The 14,791-nt window shown below is 40.2% G+C and overlaps 1 protein-coding gene across 2 annotated transcripts in view; it reads right to left on the bottom strand.

Annotated features, from left to right (window-relative positions):
- Tbc1d15 (TBC1 domain family member 15) overlaps window positions 1-14,791 on the bottom strand; it is a 64,195-nt gene that overhangs the window by 36,335 nt on the left and 13,069 nt on the right. For both annotated transcript variants that reach the window (XM_059245130.1, XM_059245131.1), the window contains exons 2-4: window positions 4,658-4,756; window positions 3,958-4,032; window positions 1,929-2,067 (exon numbers count right to left, since the gene is read on the bottom strand). In XM_059245130.1, the coding sequence (XP_059101113.1) occupies window positions 1,929-2,067; window positions 3,958-4,032; window positions 4,658-4,756 (313 nt within the window). The remainder of the gene's footprint in view (window positions 1-1,928; window positions 2,068-3,957; window positions 4,033-4,657; window positions 4,757-14,791) is intronic.

Below are 14,791 nucleotides of genomic sequence, written 5' to 3'. Positions count from 1 at the left end.
GAGTGTCCTTTCTCTTTAAAGCACAGGTTAAACAACAAGAAAAACAAACATTAGTTCTAATGAACATGGGAAATACCTCCAACATACTGCGAAGGGAAAGTGTATAGCCAAAAAGTACAATGTGAAATGAAACAGCTGACTGAGTCTATGTCTTGAATAGAATTAACAGCAAGAACACAACATTTTATTGGGTTGGAATTCTAGCCAGAATATGAAAATGTGTTGTTCTGGAAGTAAACAGTTTCAAAACACTAATCTGTTGTAAAAGCAAACTATTTGAAGTATAACATTACATGTTCTTCAGAAATACCAAGTTAAATGAGCTTGATAACCCATTTTTAAAAGTATACTCTAATTTTCCTTTATAAATAATGGGGGGAAATACAAAGCAAAAAATGTAAAAGCTAAGTGTGAAACGAGTAAAATAAAAATTTCAAAAAGCGCCAGGCGGTGGTGGCGCAAGCCTTTAATCCCAGCACTTGAGAGGCAGAGCCAGGCAGATCTCTGCGAGTTCGAGGCCAGCCTGGGCTACCAAGTGAGTTCCAGGAAAGGCGCAAAGCTACACAGAGAAACCCTGTCTCGAAGAAAAAAAAAAAAAAAAAAAAATTAAAAAAAAATTTCAAAAAGCACTTACATAAAAAAATATTTAAATGTTTCAAGCAATTCAACTTCTTGGAAAACATTTCCTTCGACAGGCATGGTAGCACACACCTTTCATCTCAGTGCTGACGAGGCAGAGGCAGGCAGATCTCTCAGAGTGCAAGGCCAGCCAGGGCTACAGAATGAGACATACCCTAGCTCAAGATAGACAAAGAAAAGGAAGGAAAAGAAGGTGTTTCCGTAGGACTATCAGAAAAAAGGAAAGAGGGAAAGGAGGTGAAACCACACACATGGATCAAATAGTCCCAAGAAAACTCGGCTTGCATAATTAGATGCATTGATCAAAGTTATTTCCCTAACATTTCACAGCAGTAAAACAAAGCCCCCTCACTTCACAAGTCACTGTGAACAAGTCACAAGAGGGGCTTCTGGCTCAACTACACAACTACTAATTCTCAACTCTGACCACACATTAAACCACCTGAAGACCTTCTGGAAAATACTGATGCCCAAGCTCCAGCTGCCCCAGAGTCAATCTGCTCACAAAGGAATCAATACTGTAAAACAAAAAGTACCTAACATTATAACTTTATAAATACTCAACTTTTTAACAAGTGCTCACAAACAAATTGACCATATCATATGAACTAGTTAGATCATATTTGGTATAATACATGAATTCTATGGAATACATGCTATTTTTCTGATGTGAACTAGCATGTACAATATCAAACTGTTATCTTGGCTCTTCCTATAATCACCACACAGTAAATATAGATTTAAATATACAAAGGGGAATAGTAACTAAACATATGCAAGAGACAGAAATGAGCTACAAAAAAATCATAATAAAGACTGAAAGCAGCATAGTAAAGTTTAGCAGTATACTCCGTCTCCCCCTGGTGCCTCAGGATGAAATAACAGGATTTTTAAAATACTAGATTAAGAAAAGCATGTTGGGAGTGCTTTCTTTTGTTTTGTTTTTGAGGCAGGGTCTTGCTATGCTGTCCCGGCTAGCCTGGAACTAAAGGTGGAGCCAGGCTGCCCTTGAACGCAGGATCCTCCTGGCTCAGCCTCCCAGTGCTGAGCTCCAGTGTGCACTTACCACATAGCGTTTACCAGAGTTACTTTTTTAAGTGTTTCTTATTTTGCTATTAGTATCTTAATCCTCTTTGAAGTCACAGCAACGAAATAGCAAAAAAAATAAAAACAGGACAAAATTAGTTATGCATACATATTGAAGTATAGATCATCTTTCCTGACGGAGGAACATTAAGCATTTCTTTGCACTTCTGTTCAGTTTAAGATTGCAAGGACTTAATTCATACCTCCATTGGTATGTGGTTTCTTTTTAAACGACACTGCATTAACCATGTCCCACTCTGCTTCATAACTGTTCTGGTGTTCTGATCCTCGATGAGCTCTTTCTTTGGGGGCCTGGGTCCACTCTACAACTGAACTGGAGTCCTGAAACAATAACAAATATTTAAGTCTGAAGCTGGTACATGCCAGTGAGTAACATCTGAGTCCGTGAATGACATCCGAAAGCTGGGGCAGACAGCACGATGCCAGTTTTCCCCTTGCTCTCTTTATCACCCTCTTTGCAGCTAGGGTTGCCAACAAGTATGTAGAGTAACCAACTCGGGGCTTCTGCAGCATTTGGCTTTCACAGTAAGTTCCACCTCAACTCCTCACTGTCCTGTTTTGCATGGAGTTGTGATGTCTAAACTACAGCAGCCATCTCACAAAAAGAGAAAAGGAAACAAAAGGCAAAAAGCATCCAATTTCCAGATTTTAAGATTTATGGAAAATAACTAACTATAGTGATTTACTTGAGCCAAAATTAATTATGTGTTTTCTGACAATAAAAAATAGCTAAAAGCAACATTATCTATGCTGTATAGCTCCATAGAACATTTGACTTTAAAGAGAATAAAACCAAACATCTACTTCTTTACAAAGGACAATATATTCAAGTTCAAGTGAGACTGAGATTCTAAGTACGACAAGCAAAAGAGAAATACCCAGACTACGAACAGCTCCTACCAACTTCATGTGAAACAGAGAGCAAAGCAAGCAAATGGGAGTACTGAGATGCAGGAGTACGGGAAGGCTTTTGCTGCCAAGCCTGGCAATTCCTGGAATGCACACGGTCAAAGAACAGAACTTACTCCCACAGGCTGTCCTCTGACCTCCACATGCACATGCACATGCACATGCACATGCACGCAGACAGACACACAGACAGACACAGACACACACACTGGCGCTCACTCTCACACACACATAAAAATAAATTTTGAAGTTTGTCTAAGTCGGGAAATTAACAAAACCCCAGAAGACTAGAGTTTTGTGCTTCATATTAATCTTTAAGACTCTGAGGGTGCCACAACTATCATGTCCACGCACTGTGCACACAGGAGGCTGGAGAACAGCTTCTGGGAGCCAGTTCTTTCTCCCACCATGTAGGTTTCAGAAGATCAAATTCAGGTCTTCAGGCGTGGCAGGAAGTACCCATACCTACTGAGCTATCCTGCCAGCCCCATGGCTAAAGCTCTATTCATTAGAAGATGTAAAACGGGTGTCTTTGGACTACGGGAAACCAAGCGCACTGATGAAAACAAGAGGCTTAACTGGGAGTCCACGTAGACAAGAAAGGCCAAGACTCCCAGGTCTCCTGTCCAGTTGAGTTGTACAATCACTAACGTCCCAGCTTGACCTTTCTGGGCAGGGATCTCTAACTTCCAGTCTGATAAAGTGAGCTAGCCCCAATAAAAATAATGGGAACTTGACATCAAAGATTCCCACCTGAGAACAGACTAGCCATGCACACAGAGAAGAATCCCACTATTAGAAGGCCTAATATAATGAAAGAGAACAATCTCGTTAGGGCACCTGCTATTAAATATGAACCTAATAGTACAAAACCCTCCAAATACCAAGACAAGTGTCTAAACAAAAGATGGAGTTCGAATGAAACACAGAAGACAAACAGATTATACACAAATGAAAATAAAGATCATTTTTATGTTGGGTGTGGTGGCAAGAAGCCTGAGATCCCAGCACTTCAGAGGCAGAAGCAGAAGGACTGTGAAAGTTCAAGACTAGCCTGGTCTACATAGCAAATTCTATGTGTGACTAGAGAAGAGATCAGGGGTAGGGGCTCTTGAGGGATGGAAAGGAGGGGAAAATGCCTGTGACTGACACATGGAAAAAGGGACCACTGCAGGGAAGAAAAAGTGCCAGCAAAAGGGGAGGGCATTAGGGCAGGGCGGGGAACAAGACGCATGCCTACGTGCTTACATATACACACACAAAGACAACATACATCATTCTCGTAGTCGTATTTTTAAATACCTTTCCAGCACACAGAATACTAGAAGAATCTAATGCGTCATCCAATGGTCTCCAGTCCACTATTACTTCAGCATCCTACATAAAGAAATCATGAAATATAATATAATTCATCAATATAACTTGAGCATCCTGAAGAAACCATAAATTATATTTAGAATTTATCAATACATTATGTTCTTAATCCATTTTTTATTTCTAAATGCAAAATAAAATTCAGGCCCTTAAATATTAGTATTTTACACATGCTGACATTACCATTATTTAGCAATAATTGGTATGAAAATTTAATTCTAATTATTCATTATGAAAAATTTATATTACTATAATGTCTACATGCCTTTTTTTTCTTTCCTTTTTGGCAAGACAGGATCTCTCTGGTGTCCCAGCTATCTTGGAACTCACTATATAGACCAGGCTGGCCCTAAAATCACTAAGATCCACCTGCCTCTGCTTCCCAAATGCTGGGTTGGGATTAAAGGCGTGCACCAACATGCCCACCTTTACATACACATTTAAAATATTTCATGATTTTTATTGGTGTACTTAAGGTATTTTGTTTCTAACATTATTTCCATGTTAAATTTACAACCATTGTTCAAATATACAGTGTCTTACATATGAGCTTAAGACTCTCCTTCAAAGCCCCAGAGAGAACACTATCATAAACTATTATTAAATAAGTCATTTACCAGAAACTTACCTTTTCTAAAACACGTAATATTCCTGAAATTAAGCTGTCTTGGTCACTGGCCTTTCCGCAAGATGAGTGAATATATACCCCTTCTTGTTCATATACAATCTGGAACAGCAAAACATGATTATAATTGTGTGTGCGTGTGTGTGCGTGTGTGTGTCTTCTCTCCCTTCTCAGCGTGCGCGCGTCTTCTCTCCCTTCTCAGAACTGATTCACAGCTCTCAACGCAGGTTCATCTCACGTGGGAGCTAGAGATCTGAACTCACGCTTGCATGACAAGTACTTCACTAAATGAGCCCCAGATCTAGTCACACTTTTTATCTCAACAGTTCTCAAAAATAACTGAGATGTTTTCTTCTTTTTCACTTTTTAAATTTTTTATGTGTATGGGTGTTTTGCTGGCATGTGTGTCTTGTTCTATTTGCATGGCTGGTGCCTGTGGAGGCCACAAGATGGCATCAGACTCCCTGGAAGTGGGATTATAGACAACTGTAAACTATGAGCATGCTGGGAATTGAATCTGAGTGCTCTAGAAGAGCAGCCAGTGGTCTTAACTGCTGGGCCATCTCTCAGTCCCCAAAGTGTTTTCTTATACCTGTTCAAGGTCTGATCAGCTCATATACAAATGTATCACAGGTCGATTGGGACAAGAAGGAGTTCAGATTCATGAAAACTCAGGTATTCGTTGTGTTCTATGTGTGCCTTACACACAGTCTGAAGATAATGTCACAGGTTTAGAGTGACTGTTCCTTGACCTGTGCCTAGACAGGTGAGTCGGAGTGCAGAACTTTCTGCTTGTTAGTGTCACCTCAGCACTGAAAATGGTTTACACTTGGGGACACTTCAGATTCTGGATTTTCAGATTAGGAATGTTCAACCTGTATTTAAAACACACCATACAGACTTAAACTTCAAACACAGATAAATTAGAAGGAAATTTGCTTCAATACATATGAATATTTATTTTTCAGACTGGTAAAAATCACACTCTTAACCATCTCTATAATAATGATGTTGAACTAACTGCCATGTGTCTAATATATAAATTCAACTATCTATAGTCTGGAGCTGGGGTAACTAACTATCAATGATACAAGGCTTGCCTAGGAGGCACAAAGCCCTGGGTTCTATTTCCAGCCACACAAGACTAATAACACCAATATTTTAATATTTTAAGTAAACATTGAGCTCAAGCTGAAAATCCATATGAACACATCCAAAAGAACAAACAATAAAATATAAGGAACATTCCTACAGTGCCCTATTCTTTTTTTTTTTTTTTTAAGATTTATTTATTAGTTATGTATACAGTGAGTGTTCAGCCTGCGGGCCAGAAGAGGGCACCAGATCTCATTGTAGATGGTTGTGAGCCACCATGTGGTTGCTGGGAATTGAACTCAGGACCTCTAGAAGAACAGCCAGTGCTCTTAACCTCTGAGTCATCTCTCCAGCCCGCCATATTCTTATAAAAGATCACGTTGGTACGCTTTTAAGACCGGAATTTTAAAAAGTACTTCCAGGCCTTAACCCTGCCCCTCCCCCTCCAGTTGATCACACAGATCTTCCCCCCTCCTCCCCTACACACACCCATAGCTTTGTCCCCCACTTCAGCAGGCACTCCCTGGAAACTTTCCCACAGGCCACTCTGACCAAGGAAGCAGGTAGACTAACTGCAGATCTCATCTCTCCCTCCATTCCTTCAAATCCAATCTTCCAGCCTCATCCCAGCTCTGCGGCAGCCCTTCTGCTGGGGCCTCTCCTCTGTCCCATTCCCAGGGGACTAAGCAGATCCTGGTGGAACATCCTGCTTTCCTCCCTCCTAGGGACCCCCTCAGCATCACCCCCAGCCTATCCCCATTCCTAAGTGTCAGCTCCCAATACCCAGGAACACATTTTACCTGGAACACCCAATGGTCACATCTATCAGGATCCCAAAAGAATTTCCTACTAGGCAACACACAGCCACCACAGCCTTAAGAACCACAGAGAAATCAGAAACAAAGGAACAAAATTCCCACCCAACAAAGACAAGACCGATATCAGCACCTAGAATTATAATCTTCCCAAACTCAGATGCCTAGACACCAATATAAAAACACAATCAGTAACAACCAGGTCAATATGTCTCCACTAGAGCCCAGCACCCCTACCACAGCATGCCCTGAGTATTCCAACACAGCTGAAGCAGAAGAAAAATACCTTAAGACAACCTTCATGAATGTGACAGAGGTCCTTAAGGAGGAAATGAATAAATCCCTTCAAGAAATCTATGAAAGCACAAACAGCAGAAAGATATGAGTAAAACAGTTCAAGACCTGAATGTGGAAACAGAATCACTAAAAACAAGCCAACTGAGAGAAATCTGGAAATGAAGACTTTAGGAACCCAAACAGGAACCTCCGAGGCAAGCCTCCCCAACAGATACAAGAGGTGGAAGACAGAATCTTAGGCACTGAAAACACAATACAAGAAATGGATACGACAGTCAAAGAAAATGGTAAATTTACAAAAACTCCAGGCACAAAACATCCAGGAAATTGGGACACTATGAAAAGACCAAGTCTAAGAAGAATAATAGGAATAAAGGAAAGGGGGGGGGGGAAGAACCCAGGTCAAATGCACAGAAAATATTTTCAACAAAATCATAAAAAAAAATTTCCCTAACTTGAAGAAAATGCCTATTAAGGTACAAGAAGCATACAGAACACCAAAAAGACCGAACCAGAAAACAAAGTCCCCCTAAGCCCATAAATCAGAACACTAAACAGATAGAACAAAGAAAAAATATTAAAAGCTACAAGGGAGAAAGACCAAAAAAGGCAGACCTATTAGAATACCTCACTTCTCAGGAGACTCTAAAAGCCAGAGGGGCCAGGACAGATGTGCTCCAGACACAGATGCCAGTCCAGACTACTACTATATCCAGCAAAACTTTTACTCATTATAGCTGGAGAAAATAAGACACTCCGTGATAAACTGCCTCTACCTCCCACAAGTACACACCTCCACGCCCAGCTCCTCTGCAGTGCTTTTTTGAGAGAAAAACTACATGTCCCAAAACTCGGAATTCTAAACTATATTTGTATTCTCTGTGGAAGGCACTCTCGTTTAGTTTTCTAATTTCAAAGGTATAATTTTAACTTCTAGAAATGAGTTAAGTTTGACTGAAATGGCAAGCAGAATGAAGTAAGTGACTGATGTGCATCAGCTATAAATTTGATGAAGCCCCCATCTCTGTGGATTCTACATCCTCTAAATTCAACCAGTCTGAACCCAACCACATTAAAAAATATTTTGTAGTGGGTAGCCATTCCAGCTTTGTTCTGGAAGTTCCAACCCCCATTGAGACTTCGGCAACTGTCACGCCTACAAGGCGGGGCCAAGGGAGGCGCCTGGGGACCCGAGATCCGGATCGGCGAACGCTCTCTTGGTTCCAGGACGCTGGATGGTGGAGGTAGACAGAGGAGAGCTCCAGAGAACACCGCTGGACTGCGATACACCTTCCCCAGACCCCGCGACCTACCTATCCCTTAATTTGTAAGTTACGCCATTAAATAAATCTCCTTTTAACTACGTGGAGTGGCCTAAATAATTTCACCAATATCTGGCGCTCACGTGGGGCAAATTCCAAAAGCCTGGGTGGCTCCTGCCCTCAGCCTCCTCCCCGGCTAGCGGGTACCTAAACCCGCCTGCAAAGTTCCATATAACCAGGGAACACCTACGCGGTTCCATTCCCGAAAAAGGGAGCAGCTAGTCCGGTCTCAGCTCCCTAGCTTAGCCCCAGACCAGCAAAAGAGGCACTCCCCAGCTTCCTCCGTGCCGGCGCCAGCTCCGGCTCCCGCCATCTTGACTCCAGCGAGCTGCAGTCAGCCAAGATCACTAGCAGGCCCTGCTTTGGAGCTGTACCATCGCCACCTGCTGGCTGAAAAGTGCTACTACACCCCCCAAAACCACGAAAGGTAAGTAAAAGTACCTAATAATTTTACACCTTAAAATTGACTGACAAATTTTGAGTAATTCTGGTAATATGGCTGACAACATTACCTCACAAGAATTTGAAAACCTTTTTGCCTGTATGATGAATGACATCTTCCTGGAAATATACGACCTTCCTAAGGCATATCTGGCCTGTACCATTTTGGCATTCATCGTAATAATTCACACAGTGTTCAAACACTGGTTTAAAAACAAGAACAAAGATGAGTTATTATTGGGACTGATACAGGCTTTAAGTGAGAGCAATGAAGGCTTACAGAAAAAGATTCTCTCTCTGGAATCTGCTTTAATGGATAGCAATGAGACCTTAGAGAAAAAGATTCTCTCTCTGGAATCTGCTAACCAGGATTTACAGGCTTTCAAAACTAACAATGATGGCTTACAGAAAAAGATTCTATCTCTGGAATCTGCTTTAATGGATAGCAATGAGACCATAGAGAAAAATATTCTCTCTCTGGAATCTGCTAACCAGGATTTACAGGCTTTCAAAAATAACAATGAAGGCTTACAGAAAAAGATTCTATCTCTGGAATCTGCTTTAATGGATAGCAATGAGACCTTAGAGAAAAAGATTCTCTCTCTGGAATCTGCTAACCAGGATTTACAGGCTTTCAAAACTAACAATGATGGCTTACAGAAAAAGATTCTATCTCTGGAATCTGCTTTAATGGATAGCAATGAGACCATAGAGAAAAATATTCTCTCTCTGGAATCTGCTAACCAGGATTTACAGGCTTTCAAAACTAACAATGATGGCTTACAGAAAAAGATTCTATCTCTGGAATCTGCTTTAATGGATAGCAATGAGACCTTAGAGAAAAAGATTCTCTCTCTGGAATCTGCTAACCAGGATTTACAGGCTTTCAAAGCTAACAATGACGGCTTACAGAAAAAGATTCTATCTCTGGAATCTGCTTTAATGGATAGCCATGAGACCTTAGAGAAAAAGATTCTTTCTCTGGAATCTGCTAATCAGGATTTACAGGCTTTCAAAACTAACAATGATGGCTTACAGAAAAAGATTCTATCTCTGGAATCTGCTTTAATGGATAGCAATGAGACCTTAGAGAAAAAGATTCTTTCTCTGGAATCTGCTAATCAGGATTTACAAAACAGGCTTGTACCAAAAATTGATCTTATTGATAATAAATGTGAATATTTAATGGATAGAACACTAACTCTCCAGACACTATATAAGGAAGAAAGATTATCATTAATTGATAAGATAAGGTCCATGGAATCATGTGTTTCTGAGGAACATAAAAACTTCTATGATTCCATGAGAAATCTGGAGTCCCTTGCCAGAGAGGAGGTTCACTCCCTAGAACAGACCCTAGGTGCTCGTTTGCAGGCCTTAGAAGAAACTCTCAGTAAACATGACAAGGGACCTAATAAGCAGAAGGGCAAGACCATAGAGGTTGTAACATCTCCAAATGGCTCTCACACAATGGCTTATCCTGTTATCATCCAGGAGAAGCCAGCGGATGACACACACCCCGAGCCATATAATACATATACATTACAACCAATTTCAACAAGGGACTTTAAAAATATAAAGGAAGCAGTAGTTACGTATGGGATACACTCCACATACGTAAAACAATTGTTAAATTCATGGTCTACCTCACATAGAATCATCCCAGATGACTGGCATCAGTTGATTTCAGCTGTTCTAGAATATAGTCAGCAGCTACAGTGGAAAAGCTGGTTGAGAGAAGAGGCAAAAAATTTAGAACAACAAGGTAAACTCAGAGGTTTTGTGATCTCCCAAGATCAAATACTTGGTGAGGGATGTTTTGCTGACAGGAATGTACAAGCCATTTATGATGAACATACAATATCCCTATGCCGTACAGCAGCTCTAAATGCTTGGGAAAAAATTCCAGAACCTGGAAAACCAACTGAGGTATACACAAAGATATTTCAGGGACCGCATGAACCCTTCACTGATTTTTTACAAAGACTGAACACAGCTATAACAAGAGCTGTATCAGATAAAGAATTAAGAAAAGTATTAACTGAGTCCTTGGCATTCGACAATGCTAATGCAGAATGCAGAAGAATACTTACACCATTAAAGATCAGATCAGCTCCTTTGGAAGAATGGATTCAGTATACTAATGGTGTTGAGTCTCGTAACTACAGTAATGAGGCTTGGATAGGAGAGACAAATCCCAGAGGTGAAAGAAGGCCCCGTGTTACCAAATGTTTTAAATGTGGTACACCAGGTCATATAAGTAAAAACTGTACATGGGGTACTCCTAGGAATAATACTCCTTTTAGGAATAGCCTAAACAGGAGACCCCAACCACCTCCCGGATTATGTAGAAGGTGTGGCAAAGGCCGACATTGGACCAGTGAGTGCAGATCAAAAATAGATATACGAGGTAACCCTTTACTGGCGGGAAACGCCTCAGGGGGCCTCTTGCAGGCCCCCAAATCAAATGTAGTACGAACATTCCCAGCCACTGTGGAAGAAATTCCTCTCCAGGACAACTGAATAAACCACTGCCTAATGTAAAAACCGATACTGCAATGGATGATAAAACAGCTCTGATGGATGGATCACAGTTTACAAAGAACACTATAAAACAAATATTTTGGCAGACTTCCATAAATGGTCAAAGACCAAAGCTTAGAATTCGAATTAATGGCCTGGTTATGGAGGGACTGGTAGACACAGGTGCAGATGTGACTATAATTACACCAAAATCATGGCATCCGAATTGGCCTCTTCAAGAGGTAGATGTCCAACTTTTAGGGATTGGCACCCTATCTCAGATAAAACAGAGTTCGAGATGGGTTGAATGCATAGGGCCAGAAGGACAGAGAGGAAGACTGAAGCCATATGTAGCAAATGTAGCAGTAAATCTTTGGGGCCGAGATCTGTTACAACAGTGGAATACCCAGATTAAAATTCCTACACTTTCAGAAAAAGAATACAGACCAATGCATGTTTCTAGGAATAATATCATCGCATGCTATAAAAATCAGGCACCAACCATTCAGGCTGTTCACAAACAGAGCACAACTGCTGTTGAACTCTCAGAAGTACCAACTGCCTTACCTTTAAAATGGCTAACTAATAAACCTGTCTGGGTTGGACAATGGCCTTTGACAAAAGAGAAGCTACAAGCTTTAGAACAGCTGGTTCAAGAGCAGTTAAATGCTCAACACATTGAAGAATCTACCAGCCCTTGGAATTCTCCTGTATTTGTTATTAAAAAAAAGTCTGGTAATTGGAGAATGCTGACAGATCTGAGAGCTATTAATAAAGTAATTCAGCCAATGGGCTCCCTACAGACTGGGATGCCCTTGCCCTCTCTGCTACCTAAAGAATGGCCTATAATAGTTATTGACTTAAAAGACTGTTTCTTTACCATACCCTTACAAGAAAATGATAGAGAAAAATTTGCCTTCACAGTACCTAATTATAACAATTCTCAGCCAGTCAAGAGATATCAATGGAAGGTCCTCCCACAGGGAATGTTAAACAGCCCTACTTTGTGCCAATACTTTGTGCAGAAACCATTGGAGATAATTCGTGTAAAGTTTCCACAATCCATAATTTATCACTATATGGATGATATCCTATTAGCTGATCCAAAGTTAGATACATTAGAAAGCATGTTTGAAGAAGTAAAAAAAGTTTTGCCTCACTGGGGACTGCAACTTGCTCCTGAAAAAATACAAAGAGGAGATTCTATTAACTACTTAGGATATAAGATAGAGCTACAAAAAATTAGACCCCAAAAGGTACAGCTAAGGAGAGATCGATTGAAGACTCTTAATGATTTTCAAAAGTTATTAGGAAGCATTTCCAACTTACTGGGTATCATGGGAATACCCAAAGATGGACTACGAAATTTGGCTAATACTCTAGAAGGGGACAAAGAATTAAATAGTCCAAGAGAATTATCAGCTGAAGCTGAGAAGGAATTGGCTCTAGTAGAAAAGACAATTCGAGAAGCACATGTGGATCGTGTGGATCCAGAACTTAAATGTATTCTTGTCATATTCCCCTCCAGACATTCCCCAACAGGTATTTTGATGCAGAGGGAAGATATTATATTGGAATGGATATTCCTACCACGTAAACCAAATAAGAAATTAAAGACTTATATAGAAAAGATCTCTGATTTGATTCAAAAAGGTAAACTAAGACTTCGCCAGTTGACAGGAATGGACCCAGCAGAAATTGTAGTACCTTTAACTAATGAAGAAATTTCATCACTATGGAAAGATAATGAATACTGGCAGAGAGCCTGCAGTAACTTTTTGGGAGAGATTAACAACCACTATCCCAAAAGCAAGAGAATAGAATTTATAAAGAAAACCGAATGGGTCCTTCCTCACATTGTACGACAAAAGCCAATTTCTGGAGTCCTCACATTCTATACTGATGCAAATAAATCAGGGAAAGCAGGATATAAATCAGGAGACTTAAGTAAAGTGGTACAAAGTCCATACAGCTCTGTACAAAAGGCAGAACTGTATGCCATTCTTATGGTACTGATGGACTTCACAGAACCCCTCAATATAGTCACTGACTCTCAATATGCAGAGAGAGTTGTTTTACATATTGAAACTGCTGAATTTATTCCTGATAATACAGAATTAACTTCATTATTCATACAATTGCAGGAAATCATCAGAAAAAGGGAACATCCTATATATATAACACATATCAGATCCCATACAGGTCTGCCAGGACCTCTAGCACAAGGTAATGATGAGATTGATCAGTTACTAATAGGTAATGTGCTAGAAGCTTCAGAATTTCATAAGAAATACCATGCAAATAGCAAAGGTTTGAAGAAGGATTTCTCCATCACTTGGCAACAGGCTAAGGATATTGTGAAAAAATGTCCTACTTGTTCCATCTATAACCAACTTCCATTACCTGCAGGGAGCAATCCAAAAGGTATACAAAGAAATGAAATTTGGCAGATGGATGTGTTTCATTTTGCAGAATTTGGAAGATTAAAGTATGTACATCATACCATTGACACCTATTCAGGATTTCAATGGGCAACTCCTATGAGTTCTGAAAAGGCTGATTCTGTGATTACACACCTATTAGAAGTTATGGCCATCATGGGGATACCTGTACAAATTAAGACAGACAATGCTCCAGCATATGTCTCCAATAAAATGAGACAATTCTTTGCTTATTACAATATAAAGCATGTTACAGGTATACCACACAATCCCACAGGCCAAGCAGTCATAGAAAGATCCAATCGAACTTTAAAGGATATGCTAAATAAACAGCAACAGGTAACAATGACTCCTAGAAATAGATTGCATAGTGCTTTATTAACCTTGAATTTTCTCAATGCTGATGAGAAAGGAACAACAGCTGCAGAGAGACATTGGACGACAGACAAAACTCCCGAGCTAAACCAACCGGTTTATTTCAAGGATGTGCTGACCTCAGAATGGAAACCTGGATATGTTCTACGTTGGGGAAGGGGTTTTGCCTTTGTTTCTGCAGGAGAAGAAAAGCTATGGATACCAACAAAATTAATAAAAATTCGATTTGAACAGGAAAAACCCCTTGATGAGGTGAAGTAAAAGATCATCCACCAATGTGACATCTCTACAAGTTGTAAGAAAAATTTAACAATCAAGGTTGGGGTAGGGTTCTGTTTTTGTCTTTCCAGGATAATGGAAATACCCATCTTCCAAAAATCATAAGGCCTTGGATATCCGGATGTTTACAGCAGAAAGAAAGAATCTATTGGTACCAATCTACACACGGTAAAATCTCACTGTCTAACATCTATCTCTCTATCAATATAGAAAAGTTGTGGTCCCAATTCAATTATAAGCCAAGCTGGCTTTGGAGATGGAATTGGCTCACTCCTTCTCTAAACCCAAGCACATTGCTAAAAGAAAAGTTTGAGAGATTCTTCAGTACCATATCAGAAGAGCCCTCTGGTGTGGGACAGAAGGAAACCAATAAAAAGGGACCATTGTCTTCTAGATTCTAATTCTCTCCATGCTTACTCTTGATTTCTCAGAATCCTTTTTTACATGCTATGTCCTCTTTAAATCCAAATCTTCCATTTTGATAACAAATAGGTTTTTCTAATAGCAATCTCAGAAGTCTCCAGAAGGAAGATGGGGCCCCAACAACAA

This window comes from Peromyscus eremicus, chromosome 18, assembly GCF_949786415.1.
Source record: "Peromyscus eremicus chromosome 18, PerEre_H2_v1, whole genome shotgun sequence".
NCBI lineage: Eukaryota > Metazoa > Chordata > Mammalia > Rodentia > Cricetidae > Peromyscus > Peromyscus eremicus.
Note: the sequence above shows the minus strand (reverse complement) of the source record. Positions and strands in the feature narration are given on the sequence as shown.